General features: G+C 45.7%; 1 protein-coding gene across 1 annotated transcript in view; it reads left to right on the top strand.

Moving 5' to 3' along the window:
- Positions 1 to 6,644, top strand: part of WNT3A (Wnt family member 3A) — an 87,577-nt gene extending 80,933 nt beyond the window's left edge. The window contains exons 3-4 of the mRNA XM_013946461.2: positions 2,554 to 2,819; positions 6,165 to 6,644. Of these exons, the coding sequence (XP_013801915.1) occupies positions 2,554 to 2,819; positions 6,165 to 6,644 (746 nt within the window). The remainder of the gene's footprint in view (positions 1 to 2,553; positions 2,820 to 6,164) is intronic.
- The last annotated feature ends 8,416 nt before the right edge of the window (positions 6,645 to 15,060 follow it).

Here is a 15,060-nt window from a genome sequence, read left to right as displayed (position 1 = left end):
TTTGTTCATAGCATGGCAAGGCTCTGGGGCTCTGTCCCTGGCCTTGGCAAACTTCAGTTCAGTGGCTACAACACCTACCCAGGTAGCCTGGGATCAGGTCTCTCCTCCTGAGGGGAGGATACCCCAGCAATGGGAGCTAACCTACACAAGCAGTGTGAGCTAGCCAGCACAGCTATTGGGTAGAAGGGGGGAACAAGAGGAAGAAGCATTGTCTTCCTCTTCTGTTCATGGCAAAGCACCATGTCCAAGCACTCACCGATTCCCTGTATAGGCACTATACCCTCCACCTCCCTACAGAGGGCAAAGGGATTCATCCCACTGACTTATCCAGCTGGTTTCTGTGAGAAGTCTTTGCCTTTTACGGACCCCAGGGCTGATCATAGACATCCTTGGAGAACACCATACCAAGCCCCCACCCCAGAGGCTTAGTTTGTGGATCCCACCTGGGCAAGAGCAAGGTGCCAAGCCCCCAGTCCTTTTAGAACTGGGGCACATCTGGTCATGCTCAAAAGCTGAGCTTTCAGGCAACTCAGGAACTGTATGGTCACCAGCTGCAGGACTCTGGGTTCCTCCAGGCTGGTCAGATGCTGAACAAGGGTTTTTCAAAATCACGTTGTGGAACTGAGGGTTCCTACATTTTCCTTTTTTGGTTCTAGCCCTCAGTGACTTGCTAACCTCACGATGCACATTGACATTATGTTCCAGGACATTGCTCATACCTTCGGCTTGTAAGTTCATGCACATTATTTGATTTGCATATTGTTGTATTTGGTAGTCTTCCCAAAGTGAAGCTGTGATGCACAAGTTCTTGCTTAAACCTTCAATCCAGTTGGGACTGCTCTGCAAGCATGCAGTTTTGATTTCTCCCCAAGAACAATGTCGGCTTTTTGGCTTGGCATATTAAACTCTCCTCATGTTAGTAAAAGCTGGAAGCATCTAGAAGGTAAAGGTTAAGCCAAAATGCCCAGGGAAAGCTAAGATCAGCAAAATATAGTGCAGGGAAGGTTTAAGTGGATTTGTGGAGGCACCTCATGAGCTGATGCAAAGATCAGTTGAAGTCAGTAAAGTTGCATCAACTGAAAAACTGACCCTCTGCCTTCATGGCTCCATTTGTTCTAGCCCAACCACCAAAAGGTTTCAGAGACAACATGCTTTCTTAGCTGAATGACCTATGGACAAGAGGGGAGCTTGTGAGGGGGAGGAAACAGGATGTTCAGGGAGGCAGGTTATCAGATTCATTCTGTCTTCTTTGAGATGCCTCTAGGGGTTGAGAATAGCCCTTTTCATCATAAAAATGTCATGTGGCTGAGGCCAAAAAGCATTACACTGGTGTTTTCTGAAGTATGATGTTGAACTCTGAGGTCATTTCCAGCAAGTGAAGAAATAGAATGAGACTGAAACTGAAAACCAAAACCTGATGCTTGCATATATTTCCCATCTGCAAAGTGTTTTCAAAGGTTTGGGTTTCATTTCAGCACTGTGTGGAAAGAGCATAGGAAACCAGGAAGCTATGCTAACACTGAGCTGTCCTTCCACACCCAGGTTGAGCTAGGATGAAAGGGTGTGAAAGAGGTTTTCCACGGAGATCAAACCCCCTCACTCTCTAATCATGAAATCTTTTGGCTGATCTTATCCAGCATCCTGAGGTGGTGGGCAGAAAAGGAAAACAGTCCCCTTGGCAGAGGCCTCAATTGGGCAAGTGAGCAAAGCCTTGAATAGATGCAAGATGCCATATATTGAACACTGTCTCCAAGTGAGTCAGACAGCCTAGGAAAAAGAAGGTGGCTTCAGGATGGATGATGGGGGTCAAAGTTTATTTTACATAGTGAGGACCAGGGAGTGTCTGGCCATCCTAACATTTTCCTACCTTCCAGCCATCAGCAGCTCTCCCATTCAAGAAGGAGTAAGTGCTTTACCTGCTGCCAGTCACACAACCAAGGGTGGAGACTGGCATTCACTGGAGATTGGCACTTTCCAAGTTATGTGAATGTGGCCCAGTTTCTGTTATCTGAAGCAAAGACTTCAGCTCTGGGAATGGCTAAGTGCTGCAATTCAGGCAGATGCGGCTGCTGCCTTCTGCCCAGCCGGCTGGACAGAAGGCAGCCCTAACTAGGGGCTGTGTGATCTTAGTTGTCCAGAACTGTTAACTTCTGACTCTCTGCAAGATGCAGTCAGCTGATCTCAGCACCATTCTGATTTGACTACATTATTTCTGGATGGCTTGCTAAAACCAGGACAAGGTCCTGATTGCCTACAAAGTACCATATACCATAGACCTATAGATCCGCTGAAACCCATTTCTCCACTGTTTTTTGTTTTGCCGTGGCCCCATCCTAAGACCTTAGTCAAAACTTCTTGGATGACCTCAGTGGGCTTGAATCAAGCCTTATTTCCTAGTGTAAGAAAATGTCCCTGGAGCAGGTGGAAGTCAGTCCACAAGGAAGAAAAGTCCCTGGCGTACTGCCATGTCCTCGAGAGAAGGTGTTCACAGTGCTGATTGTGGCCACACATGGTCCTTCACTGACAGCTATTCGTGGTTTCTCTCTTTCACAGCTACCAGGGAATCAGCCTTTGTCCATGCCATTGCCTCTGCTGGAGTGGCTTTCGCAGTGACCAGATCCTGTGCTGAGGGCTCAGCCACCATCTGCGGCTGTGACACACGCCACAAGGGCTCTCCTGGAGAAGGCTGGAAATGGGGAGGCTGCAGCGAGGACGTGGAGTTTGGGAGCATGGTGTCTCGGGAGTTTGCTGACGCCCGGGAGAACAGACCAGACGCTCGGTCGGCCATGAACAGGCACAACAACGAAGCTGGAAGGACCGTAAGGCCATTTAGTTTTACCTTACTCAATCTCCCCTTACTCATTTCCTACCTGCCACTTTAGAAACCTGTAATGAATAGTGGGAGGGACCTGAGGGGAATAAACAAACCTAAATCTGGACTGTTTTCCATCACAGAACAATGTTATGTGCCCTATGATAGTTCTGGACAGGGAGTTTATCAGTGGTTCTCTGTGCCTGATCTAAGGAGCCTAAAAGTAAATTCACCCACCCAGATGCTAACGAGTACCTCTGAGTCAGTTGCCCATGCCCCTTTGTAGTGAATGTATCAAAACAGACAGTGGTAGGATGGGATTTCATCCCGCCTTAAAGTAGACATTTAAAATAGCTCAGCTGAATGAAGCCCTAACTGAGCCTGTTCCTCTCCCTTGGCTGTAAGAAGGGGGTGCGTCGTTCAGGCAGAGATGTCTATGCTGCAGACACCTGAAGTTAAAACAGATGGGCTGGAGTTTATGGGCAGGATTCAGCAGCTTAAACACAGGCATTTAGTGTAATGTGAGGTATCCTAAAGTATCCAGCCTGCCCTCAGCTGCTACTGTGAAAGTTGGTGGGTCTCCTGTAGGTCCTCTGCCAGCCCTGAGCTGGTGCCTTGGACTCCCCTGGAGCTCACAAACGTCACTAGATGCCTGTCCTTGGGCAACTGAGTCCTACTTTGAGTCTTCTGCAACTTGCAGGCAGGAGACATGGACCCAGAACTATAAAAGGACTTGGCTGCCTGAAGTGGGACTTAAGTACCCAAGTGTACAACTGCAATATCCTTGATTAATTACACAGACCCATACAATCTGCATCCATCTCTGGTTTTACATCAGAGATCCCCAAGTGTCCATACCATACTCTGGCTACATGTTGTCCAAAGGCTGTGCAGGGTGGAGAAGGCTGAATTGCTGATGTCTGAGGAGTGTAATACCATAGCTGCCCTTGCAGCCTTGCCCTTGCCCTTGGAACCTGCTGGATCAGGCTGTATCCCCCTGGAAGCACCACCCTGCTCTGTAGGCTTGAAGGTGATGAAGAGCAGGAGACCATTTCCCACCCCTCTTCTTGACACTGTTCCCAGGTTGTATTTAAAGAAAATGAGAGGGAATGTGACTCCGGTGCCTTCTGATTAAACCTGGACTCAAATCCATGCCCCAAAGCTGGTTAATGTTTTTTTCACTTTAGTCATTTGACAAAACAGATAAAGAGCTCCTTAAGCAGGAACTGAAAATACAAAGTCTTACCCACATCGTGGTGACTGCCTCATAAGACAGTGAATCTTTTCTGTAAGGTAGAACAGTCCCTATAAGGGGGTGGAAATTGACTTTTTCGTCACAAGAATAGCCCATAAATGCCAGCAGAGCATGCACTCTGGGAAACAATTTGTGAAATTCAGTCACAAAACTCTTGCTAATGAAGACCATGCTGCAGCTCCTGTGAGATAGCATTTTTTCTCCAGTGGTAAACTAAAGATATTTTATCCCTCAGTGAAAGAAAGGTACCTCACTACAACCAAAAGAGATTAATATCATCTCATTCCCTCAGGAGCAGGCCTTACACATGCCTAGGAGGACACACGACTGTGCAGTGAGCCATAACAAAGCCACCACAGTTGCATTGTGCTGGGAGACCACTGTCCACAGACAGGCTAGGACTTCAGCATGAGCTCCTCAGATGGACATGGTCAGAACCCTGTGGAATTTTTCCACCTCACACCTCTGGAGAGCTGGTCTGAAAGGGGGGATACCAACCTTTGAAATGGAAAACCACCAGAAACAAGAAGTGTCTGCAGTGAAGATGAATACAAGAAATAATGTGATTTCCTAAAACACTGGCCCATATTGTCCCAGGTCCCACAAGGTATTGTGCATTTCTGGTGGCAGTTACTGGGCAAGACTGCTGAGGTAAAGAGGACTGTGGGGAAGTTGGATAGAGTGGGAAGGAGGGATTTGCCTTAGATTGAGAATCGCTGGAAAAATCAAACTGTGAGTAAACATCCCTGGGATGTCAACCCTGCAGAGGTCTTTTTGCAGCAAGTCTTTTCACTCGGCGCTGAGTTATTTTTGGACATTTTGCAGATGTCAAAGATTAGAGAGTAAATGTTGCAGCATTATCTGAAATCCTACTGTTTTATAAGGTACTGGTATTTTCCATTCTCCCCGTACCAGCATTCATGGGAGAGGTGTTTCAGGTCTCCATGCTCAAGTGTTTCCAGCTAAACCTGAGCCATAGGCAATGTTGCATATTAGTTCCCATATGAACTCAAACCCTACCACCAGTCCAGAAGCTTTGATTAAGTTCAGCATGATTATATGAACCAAACATTTTGTGGTTCTCTCTCATCACTAATTACAACCTCCTTTGCGGCATGTGATACTCCATAAATAACACAGGAAAGCACCTGGTGAACACCAAGGTGCTGATTCATGTCAAATATTTTGGACTCAGGCTGGCACTAGTCTGTTCACATACCCAGAAATTTGCTGATCAGTCTGAAAATGCAGATTATTGAATAATTTACATAAGGCTGTCTCCCACCTCAGAATACTGGAGGGCAACCCCCTCTAGAAAACTTTGGAATAATTTAACAAGAGGTGAAAGCAAATAGCTGTCTTTTGAGATCAATAATCATGTTTCCATTTATCCCAAGACAGAATTTTATCTTGGAGCTTAAGTCTTTTAAAATCAAAAGTTGGACTTCTAAATTTTTCTTTGAAATGGTTTTAGAAAAATTGTAAAATTGGCTTAAAAATATGAATACATTACTTTTCTGTCTTCTGAACATAGCCACCAGCAAGGCTGGAAGTTTGTTTGCTTAAATAAGCACAAAAACATATGTTAAGGATGGAATACTGGGCTAGATGGTTAGGACATTTCTTATTTCTTTCATTTGCAGTGGAATAGCTGTATATTCTGCTTATCGTAGTTCTGTTATTGTTTTAGCTGGGTTTTGTGTTCTTTGCTTCTCTACCTAGATGTGTCTGAATTGCATTCTTGGGTGAAAATACTGCAATATTCACACATGAGCATTGATAAGATAAAAATTAATATGTACAGAAATCACTTCAGCCCTCAGTGAAAGCACTTTATAGATGCTTAAACTTGGAGAGGGAGTGAGAAATAGTTACTGAAAACAACAACACTACCGAAGTTTATATCTGCCTGAGACCCAGCATCCATGCAGTGCATTGGCTGAGGGATAAGGTGATTCTTGTTCACGGGTATGTGAACATATCTATAAAAACACTACAGTTCTTTAGGAATCCTTGATAAATAGCAGAATTCGATATATGTTTTGATTACAGGCTAATATCTTCCTTCTTCTTTGCCTTTCCTTTCCTTTTTTTCAGTCCATTATTGAACTCATGCACCTAAAGTGCAAATGTCATGGCCTCTCCGGCAGCTGTGAAGTGAAGACCTGCTGGTGGTCTCAGCCGGACTTCCGGGTCATCGGTGACTACCTCAAGGACAAGTACGATAGCGCCTCTGAAATGGTAGTGGAAAAACACCGGGAATCCCGTGGCTGGGTCGAGACCCTGAGGCCCAAATACAACTTCTTCAAGGCTCCAACTGAGAAAGACCTGGTTTACTACGAGAACTCACCAAACTTTTGTGAGCCCAACCCTGAGACAGGTTCTTTTGGGACCCGTGACAGGATCTGTAACGTCACTTCCCATGGGATTGATGGTTGCGACCTTTTGTGCTGCGGCCGCGGACACAACACGAGGACTGAGAAACGGAAAGAGAAGTGCCACTGTATCTTCCACTGGTGCTGCTATGTCCGCTGCCAGGAATGCATACGAGTCTACGATGTCCACACGTGCAAATAAAGCAGGCAAAATCCTTCCCTGGGCTCCAAGTGGAGAAACAGATTTGAGCCTACTTCCTCTGAGGTTGCAGACATGAGAGAAGTCTACTTTTTTTGATATTAAAGAATAAAAAATTTAAAAAAGGCTAAAACTGGTTGGATAGAATAGGTCTAATGACTTCTGGGCTATCCCAAGGTACATCTGGCAGTCATAAAGGTATGCCCCAATTATGCCTCCTGTAGGAGACAGCGGTTTCTTTAACTAGCTGATGATACAGACCTGGAAAGAAGAGAATCAGCAAGAGCATGGATTTGCCCTGCTCTCACCCACCTGAAGTGACTCATGTGATTAAGTGTCCTTTGAAAGACTTGCATCTTCCTAAAAATCTCCTTTTCCCTCAGCTAGGGAGAGGTTATGTTGGACAACAGCACTAAGCTTTCTGAGATGTATCTACATATCCAAATGGCCAGATTCTGTATATAATATGAGCAACAACAACAACAACAAAAGAAATACAAACAGATAAATTAATGAATTAAAAAAAAATGCAAATCCTCCTTTGTTTTTGCCCTGGAACCAGAGAAGTCTACAGATATATTATAGAGCTGTAGAGTGGGCAGGCTCTTCGCATGAACTTTTTAGCATGGTAGCTTCTGCCAGATTTGACATAGGATGCAGTGACACCTGTAGAGATGGAGGGAGAGAGAAGGAGAGGGAGACAGAGAACTGCTGATGGTTTCCTACAGATGCCCTATTGGCACACACGTGATGTGCATGCTACGGAAAAGGTCTTGTGCCTGATATGTGAAGTGAAGAGGACTCAGCATATGCAATGAGAAGGAGACAGTCCCATGACAAGAGACATTGCTCCGGCTGTGGCTTGATAGGTGACAGCCCATGAGCCTTTTTCTGAAACATGCAGTGCAAAACGAGTCTCCTGGGGCTGAATGCTCGCTGCTGGGAGTAGGACGCCTGGCTTCTCAGCATCCCAGCTCATTCCAGCAGAGGAGGAAAGGGAAAGTGTCCACCCTTCCCATCTCATTGGAGAACACCATAACTAACAGTGGAAAGTGCACTTAGTCCACTCCATCCACTCTCCGCACCTCGTGCAGGCTTCCCCCCGGGCACTTAGCAAAACCCTTAGACCACAAGTCTGCCTGGAATATCACTCTGAAGGACTGTTTGTCACCCATTAATTTACACGACCTTGAACAAGCTCCCCCTACAAGATGGAATAGTTTCAGACTCTAGCCAAATTTGGATCCACATCTAATTTCTGCAACCATTCCGGTCTATAAAACTGGCACAGGTTAAAATACACAAAACTCCAGACTCTGTACCAGCCAAGTTTAGGCAAGTTTGGATGCAGAGCCAAATCCCAACTTTTCAGCGCAGCCCCATCTCTGCTGTTCACCTCTGTCTCCCCTTCTTTGCGTGCAGCTCTACTTCTGATTTCAGATCAGGATTGCCAGTTTACACATCTTAGCTCCTCTGGGGGAATCAGTGCTTCCTTCAGCTACACAGGTGTCCAGGCCTGAACTTCAGCCTGTCTCCTTCGGTATTTACAGCACTGTAACTCTACTCGTTGCTTGAGTTACTCCTGAATGATACAGGCATAAACGAGTAGTGACTCAAGCACGGAGCCTTAGCCTGTCCAGCCTCTGACACACTTGGCTCTTGTCCTCTTTGCCATATCCAAATCTTTGGGTTCCCATCTTAGGAACCCAGTTATCCAGTCTTAGGATATTGATGGACATTTTTTGTTTCCCTTTAGTACAGGAAGGGAAATGGGGCATGATATAACTCCAGTAACCCATAAGAGTGTTTTCATGGGTGGCAGGGCAATATGATCGGGGCTGTTGGTCAGTTAACATCTGGACATCAATGCAGTAAGCAATAAGAGTGCTCTTCTCTCCCTGTCAGCTTATTTCCTGGAACCAAAGGAAGGAGTATGCAGAAGAGGCAGGGAGCAAACAGAGCTTAATCCCATCAGCGAGAAAACAGGAGGAAATGATGCCTCCAAGGTCTGACTCTGAGTCACGGCGTCTCCCAGGACTACTCCTAGGCTGGTGCAGTTCATGCATCATCATTTGTCTCAGGGCTGTGCCCAAGGGTGCAAGCAAGTTTTGCATGTTGATGGAGGCACTTCTATCAACGCTCAGCAAAACAGCTGCAATGAAACGAGAGGAGAGACACAGAAGGGAGGGAAGGAGACAGGGAGAGACCAAGGGAGAAAAAGAAAGAAATGGGGAGAAAAACAATAGTATCCGTACATATTATCATTGCACCCAATAAATGGCCACACTCCTACTTGGTAGAAAGCAGTGGATCACTAAAAGCTCAGAGGAAGATGCACCAATGGGTGGATTCACAGCTGTTTTTATAATACAATCTGGGGGAGGGGAAAATCTGGTCATTTTGGCAAATTGAGAAGGAAACCACTGCAGGGGAAAACTGCCTCAGTAACCAATATTCAATCACAAGCTGTCAAGAAAGAAAACGCTGAAGAAAGCCACGTATGAGGTGGAAGGCATTGATAAATTGCAAAAGACGGGACAAGGGAAGTCCAGTTTATTTAATATGATTCTGTGTCAGCAGTCACAGCACCAGATGTTAGATGCATCCAAGCATGGACTTCTGTCAGTGACTGGTACCCCAACAGTAAGGATGCAAATCATTACAGGTCACATTCTCTATCAACCCATTGACTTCACCAGGGTCACACCCACAACTAACTTTACCCTAATACTTTTGAGCAAGGTTGTTTCAAACTCCTCCTTTTATGCCATAGCAGTGAAGAAATGGATTGAAGGGTTTGGCTTTCTGTCATGCGAGCTGGATTCTGGCCCCAGCCCATTCCACAGCTCACTAATATCAACAATTTCTTCTTTTGCACCAGCATCAATACCAACATCACTACCAGGTGAAGTTTTTTAGGAAGCACAGAAAAAAAAAAAAATACACAAAACAAGGTGTTTGCTGAGCAATGGCTTATTAAGGTGAACAAACAGACTTTGACTGCGGTAGTGGAACTTATTTCACCTGACTATGTCAAAGTTAGGCATCTAGTCTCAGCTATTTATCTGTTTTCTTCTGCTAAGATCAACAGCAAGAAACAAACAACTCTAGAAGGTGATTCATCATAGCCTAGGATGGTATCTTAGCTACTCTCTGGATGTAATTCTGTGTTTCCTCTGACCTTAGCTGATGAGCTCATACTAGATGTTGAACTTTTAGATGGGTGCACTCTGATGATGTGAAGTCTACCATGACTCAAGGAGGTGAAGCTAGAATCTGATCATCAGCTGAGATGGGCTGGAAGATGTATTCCTTCAATGCTGGGGTCAGATTTGAAACAGCTCAGTGGTCGGGGACTTCCACCCCATTCAAGGGATTTTTAATGAGGCCTATGCATATTTGTTGGTTTTATTATGTAATTAGTCATCTGCCAAGATGATATAGTGTGAGGGGCTGAGCAACTACTACTAAAGGCAATGAAAAACACCTGTGTGAATTCTGTTACTCACACCAAGTGCATCTGAGGGTCCTAGTCCTGGGTATGATCTTCCTACCCATGTGGAGGGGAGAAGGAGATCCTGCTAGAGGTCTGGGAGCAAAGGACTCCTGAGTGCACACTTGAGCCCTGAGTCTGACTCCATGGCTTTGGATGAGGCACTTGGGCCATCACTAGCTAATAAACATGAAATCAGGAAGCGTATGTGGAAAACTAGGGTCCCGCTCCAGTGCCTACTCGAGGTGTCTCACTTAAAGGTTGCAACTGCAGTGGTATCAAAGATCAAGTCAGTGATGAGTGAGGTGCTGTCCCTCCCTACACATCATGATGCCTACATAAGGTATCATTTAGGAGGTGGTCTAAATACAACCCAAAACCTTTCTCTGCCTCAGATTCTCCAAATCTGTGAAAATGGTAGCACCTTTCTCATGGAGAGGACACATTCATTGCTTAGGATTTGACTCAGTCATGCAGGTATCTAGTGACATTTTAGGTGCCCTATAATATCCTTTTGGATCCAGTTGTTTCAGAAACTTAGGACTCCCAGAGGTTCTGTGTCAGACATACTAAATCTGGGCAGATATGTGAGAGACTGTAGGGTGTCCAAAATGGCACAAGATACTTATATGTAGACAGCTGAATTGTCCACTTCCTGTCTGGAAATGGTTTGCTGTAAAATTTCCCCTCCAGCTCAGTTTAGCTGGGTAATGCACCACTCTTTACTAAAAAGATACAAGATCATCCATTTCCCATAAATGGGACCTAGTTTACTCAACCTCCCAGACCCGTCGGTGCCCTCCCCTTGAGTCTTCACTTGTGACTAGGTTTGTCCTCAGGCAGATGGCTTGTATCATATGTCTGGCAGTACCAGGGAGAAAGGAGAAGGTATCATCCAGCCAAGTAACACAAATGTAAAAAGGAAAATAAGAAAGAAAGGAACATAATTTCTTTCCTCTTACATGCTGCTATCCAGCCTTTCCTTTAGCTGAATGGATGAGTTTGATAGGCCCCATCATTTCCACATTTCCATATCCAATCCCATTAAAGTCAGTGGAGTTATATGCAAGGGGTGAATTTGGCCTGATGTCTTTTCTTTCTATGAAAGAAATGGAAAGTTTAGGAGTTGTTGTTGTTGTTTTGGTTTAGTTTTAGGATTTGGGTTTTTTCTTTTTAAGAGAAAAGAAAAACATGGGGAGGGAAATGCATAACATTTCCTATTACTTGATCCCTAATGTACCTCTTTTAACTGAGAGTATTATGCCAAGCACTGAAAGTCTTCTCCAAAGCATTTTGAAGTCTCCAGAATTGTTTCCACTCCTGACACGGGGCTTCATGTGCAGAATTGCAACAGTCAGGATTTGATCTTGGAAGGGGACTGCAGTGACATCCACACCGCAAAATGCAATATGAAAGAGAAATCTCTGACCAGAAATCCCTGTCGCTGATAGCACCAACAACATTATCTCTGCAGAAAGAAGTGCTATAGTCTTAGCTGTGCGTTGCAGGACTTTTCTGTTAACCTCTGAGAGCAATTTCTTTTGCCACACCATCTAAAGTCCTTTTTGTGCTGCACAGTTCGTTCAGATCTAGATGTAGTTATCGGCTGGTGTGTTGCATATTGCCACAGAAATGTCCATGGAGTACAATACCTTTGTCACGTGTATTCATCTGTTTGTCATGCCCCCATCCTTTAATTCACATACAGGAGAACAACTTACTCGTCTTACCAGCTCCAGGTCACTTTTTTAGCTTCAAGGAGAGCTTTCAGTGCTGACAGCCTGGGACTTGGTGCTCCTGGGGATATTCAGGTTATGGCATGAGCACTCTGCAGAAGCTGGGAGTTGTGAATCCACTCCTGGGTTTTGTGCTATGGAAATTACTCTGGGCTTCTCTTGATGCCTCAATGATATGCTTCAGGAATTAAAAACAGGGGCCACTAAAAAGCACGAAGTCAAAATGACCTGCAGACACCAGCTATTGCACCCAGTTAAAACTGATAAGCAGTTATCAGCTGCCTATAGGAAAAAGACGCCTGGCTCTTCCAGACACCCCCAGAGCTGAGGCTGCCGAGAGGGCAACGCTCTTCAGTCAGTGGAGTGGTGAGGGAGACAAAAGGTTCTCTGAGATCCTTCAGTTGTGTGGCCAATTGGCTGTTTGTGAGAGGAGCTATAGAGAGCATTAGACGATGGTGAGAAGGTGGGCTGGGTGGGAGGATGCCCTTTCTGCTCTGCTGAGCTGCATTTCTCTCAGTCACTACCTCCCTCCAGGCTAAATCTTGGCTCTTGTAGTAGAGACTTCTTAGTACTGGAGAACATCTCTTCTAGATTTCCCTTTCTCTCACTGGGCAGCAGCAGTGGGATCTGGCTAGCTTTTTGCTGAATTATTTTCTTTACAGCTTAGCCCTCCGTGCTCATGTTTCCTGCCCTCTCTCATATGCTCCAGCTACTGATCTGTGCTTCGTCACTGCTAAGCAAGGGGACACGTCTGCTGCCTGGGGCCTTTGTTAGCCACTGCAGGGTGCACATGTTTGCATTTCATTGGAAACAGAGGCTCTTTGGCCTCCATTTTGGGAAAGAGATGTTTAGTCCTAGTTCCTGACACTGCCGGTGGCTGCATGGACCTGGGCAAGTCAGTCTATTCCCACTTTGCTGCAGTTTCCAGAGGTGTCTTTGATGCATCTCCACTTTGGAGGGGGAGATTTTCTAAAGCGCAAATAAGAAGCCATGCAGTGGTACCTGGGGGTGGGATTCAGGACACAGAGTGAGACACTTAAATGTAGGTATCAACATGTGAGCGTGTGCCTAAACTCCCATACCGTCGATGACGATGGGATCCATTTGCCTAAATGTAGTGTCTAGGGCTGGATTGAACTAGTGAAGATAAGTGTCTAGAGCTATTTGGGATGTCCCAGGGTACCCCACTGGCTTCTAGCAGCTGCTCTGGAAGACTGTGGGTTTCCCTTAAGTCCCACACCATATCTGCCAGCCCCATGCAGATGCCTCAGAAACCCTGGGGCATCTCAGATGGCACTAGATGCATGTGCATGAGCAACTTACTCGAGCTGCTAGTCAATAGGCAGTGGAGGCTAGAGACCAATTCAGATGGCCAAATGTAGGTGTCTGCTATAGAGCAAGCTGAACCAAACTCTGGGCCCCACTGACTATGTTGACTAGGTCTCCATCAGATATGGGAGCACATAATGAAAATGGACAAGTCCCACCATGTTCATCTACAGGCAAAATCCTGCTGTTATGAGAATATCATCCAGACAGAGAGATCTCCTGAGGCACAACAGTCACAGGGTCTTCTCCACATGACTTTGTCTCCTCCTCTAGACCTTGCTTTCCTTATTCATGTTCTGTGGATCAAGGGAGGTCTTGGACAGCCCTGAGTGGAAGTGGAGAGTGGGAAAGGTGTGAGGAGATGCTTTCCTCATTGTCCTTTCTTTTTCCGAGTTTCTTCTCCTTATTTATTAGTATTTATTTATTTCTTAACACTCACTCCTCTCCACCAAAAAGCCTGAAGGCACATCTGCTACAGACATAGGCTAGCAAGCAGCCAAGTATCACCCGTGTTTTTGAGGGAAGGCACCATTTTGCCAGGGCTCCTTCCCAACATGCACTTGTCACCCGCTGCTGCTACTTGGAAAGCACAAGAGGCCCAAGCCTTTCCAAGGCAGACTCCCAAAACCTCCCGCATGTGATGAAATCCTCCCCCCTGAAACCCTGGTTCCCACTGACGTGCGTGCCTCCGGACCTGCTTACCCCACTGCCAGACTGTCCCCGACTGATCACAGTTCAACTTTACACCTCTTATTCTCGGTGGAGCCCCACTTGATCTAGCTGCCTTACAGCATCACTTTCTGTCACTCCAGACCGTGCTCTGCCCAAACAGGACCTCTCGTTGCTTTGGACTATCTGACAAGCCCACCAGCAGCGTGGAAGGGATAAAACACAGCCCCGTAACACCCCGGGGAATCCCCCATGAGGCAAAACAGGCTTGTCCAGCCATCAAGGACAAGCATCTTCTTGTGGGTGGGTTTTTCACCATTGCCTTCCCTTCCCACATACTGTCTGCCTGATGACTTCACCCTGTTCAAAGCTACATCACTGTCTGTAACCCTTCCCCAGCCTGTCCCTGCCCTCACCCCACCTGAATACCCCTTTGTACAGAATGCATGTATGATACAACCTGAAATTCCAAAGCTATTGTACAAAGTAGGATTGTCACCTTTTTTTTTCTCAGTATTTTGTTAAGTCTGATGATTTTTTTATGATTATTTATTTTATGAATAAATGTATATATTAGTAAGAGTATATATTTGCGGAAATAACTCATCGGGACAGTGTTGTTGCTCTGCTGTTGTGCTTGTGACCTCATTGGCTTTTACCCTATTTTCTACTGACAGCACACTAGCGATGTCTTGTAACTGTTTTTTGTTACCCGTTAAGTTTGATAGATGTGTTAACTTTATAATGAAAATTAAAAAAAAAAAAGCATTAATTTTAACCTGTGTCAGATATATTTTTCCCACCACTCCGCAGTTTCAATGAGATAATATTGCATATCATAGCCTGAAATACCACTGGGGAGACGTAGTGAAGAAACGCATCTTCCCCTTGCAGGGCAGAAGCTGTGTGCCTAGGGGCAGAGACACACAGCAGAGCCCACTTGAGTCAGTGCCATTTAACACATGCCCCGCTACTGCGGTGGGTGACAACCCAGTTGCGAGTAAAACACATTCACTTAAATCCCCATGAATACATTTCCCAGCTGAGCACCACTGGGACAGGGAGAGCCAGTTTTCCTCCCAGAGTCCAGGTGCAATGTGGAGAAAGGCGGCCAAAAGAAAGACACCTTGCTTCGGATGTGGGGTGGACAAAGAGCAACCACGTAGGCAGGGACACTGAGAGCTGCTAACAT

This window comes from Apteryx mantelli, chromosome 2, assembly GCF_036417845.1.
Source record: "Apteryx mantelli isolate bAptMan1 chromosome 2, bAptMan1.hap1, whole genome shotgun sequence".
Classification (NCBI taxonomy): Eukaryota; Metazoa; Chordata; class Aves; order Apterygiformes; family Apterygidae; genus Apteryx; species Apteryx mantelli.
Note: the sequence above shows the minus strand (reverse complement) of the source record. Positions and strands in the feature narration are given on the sequence as shown.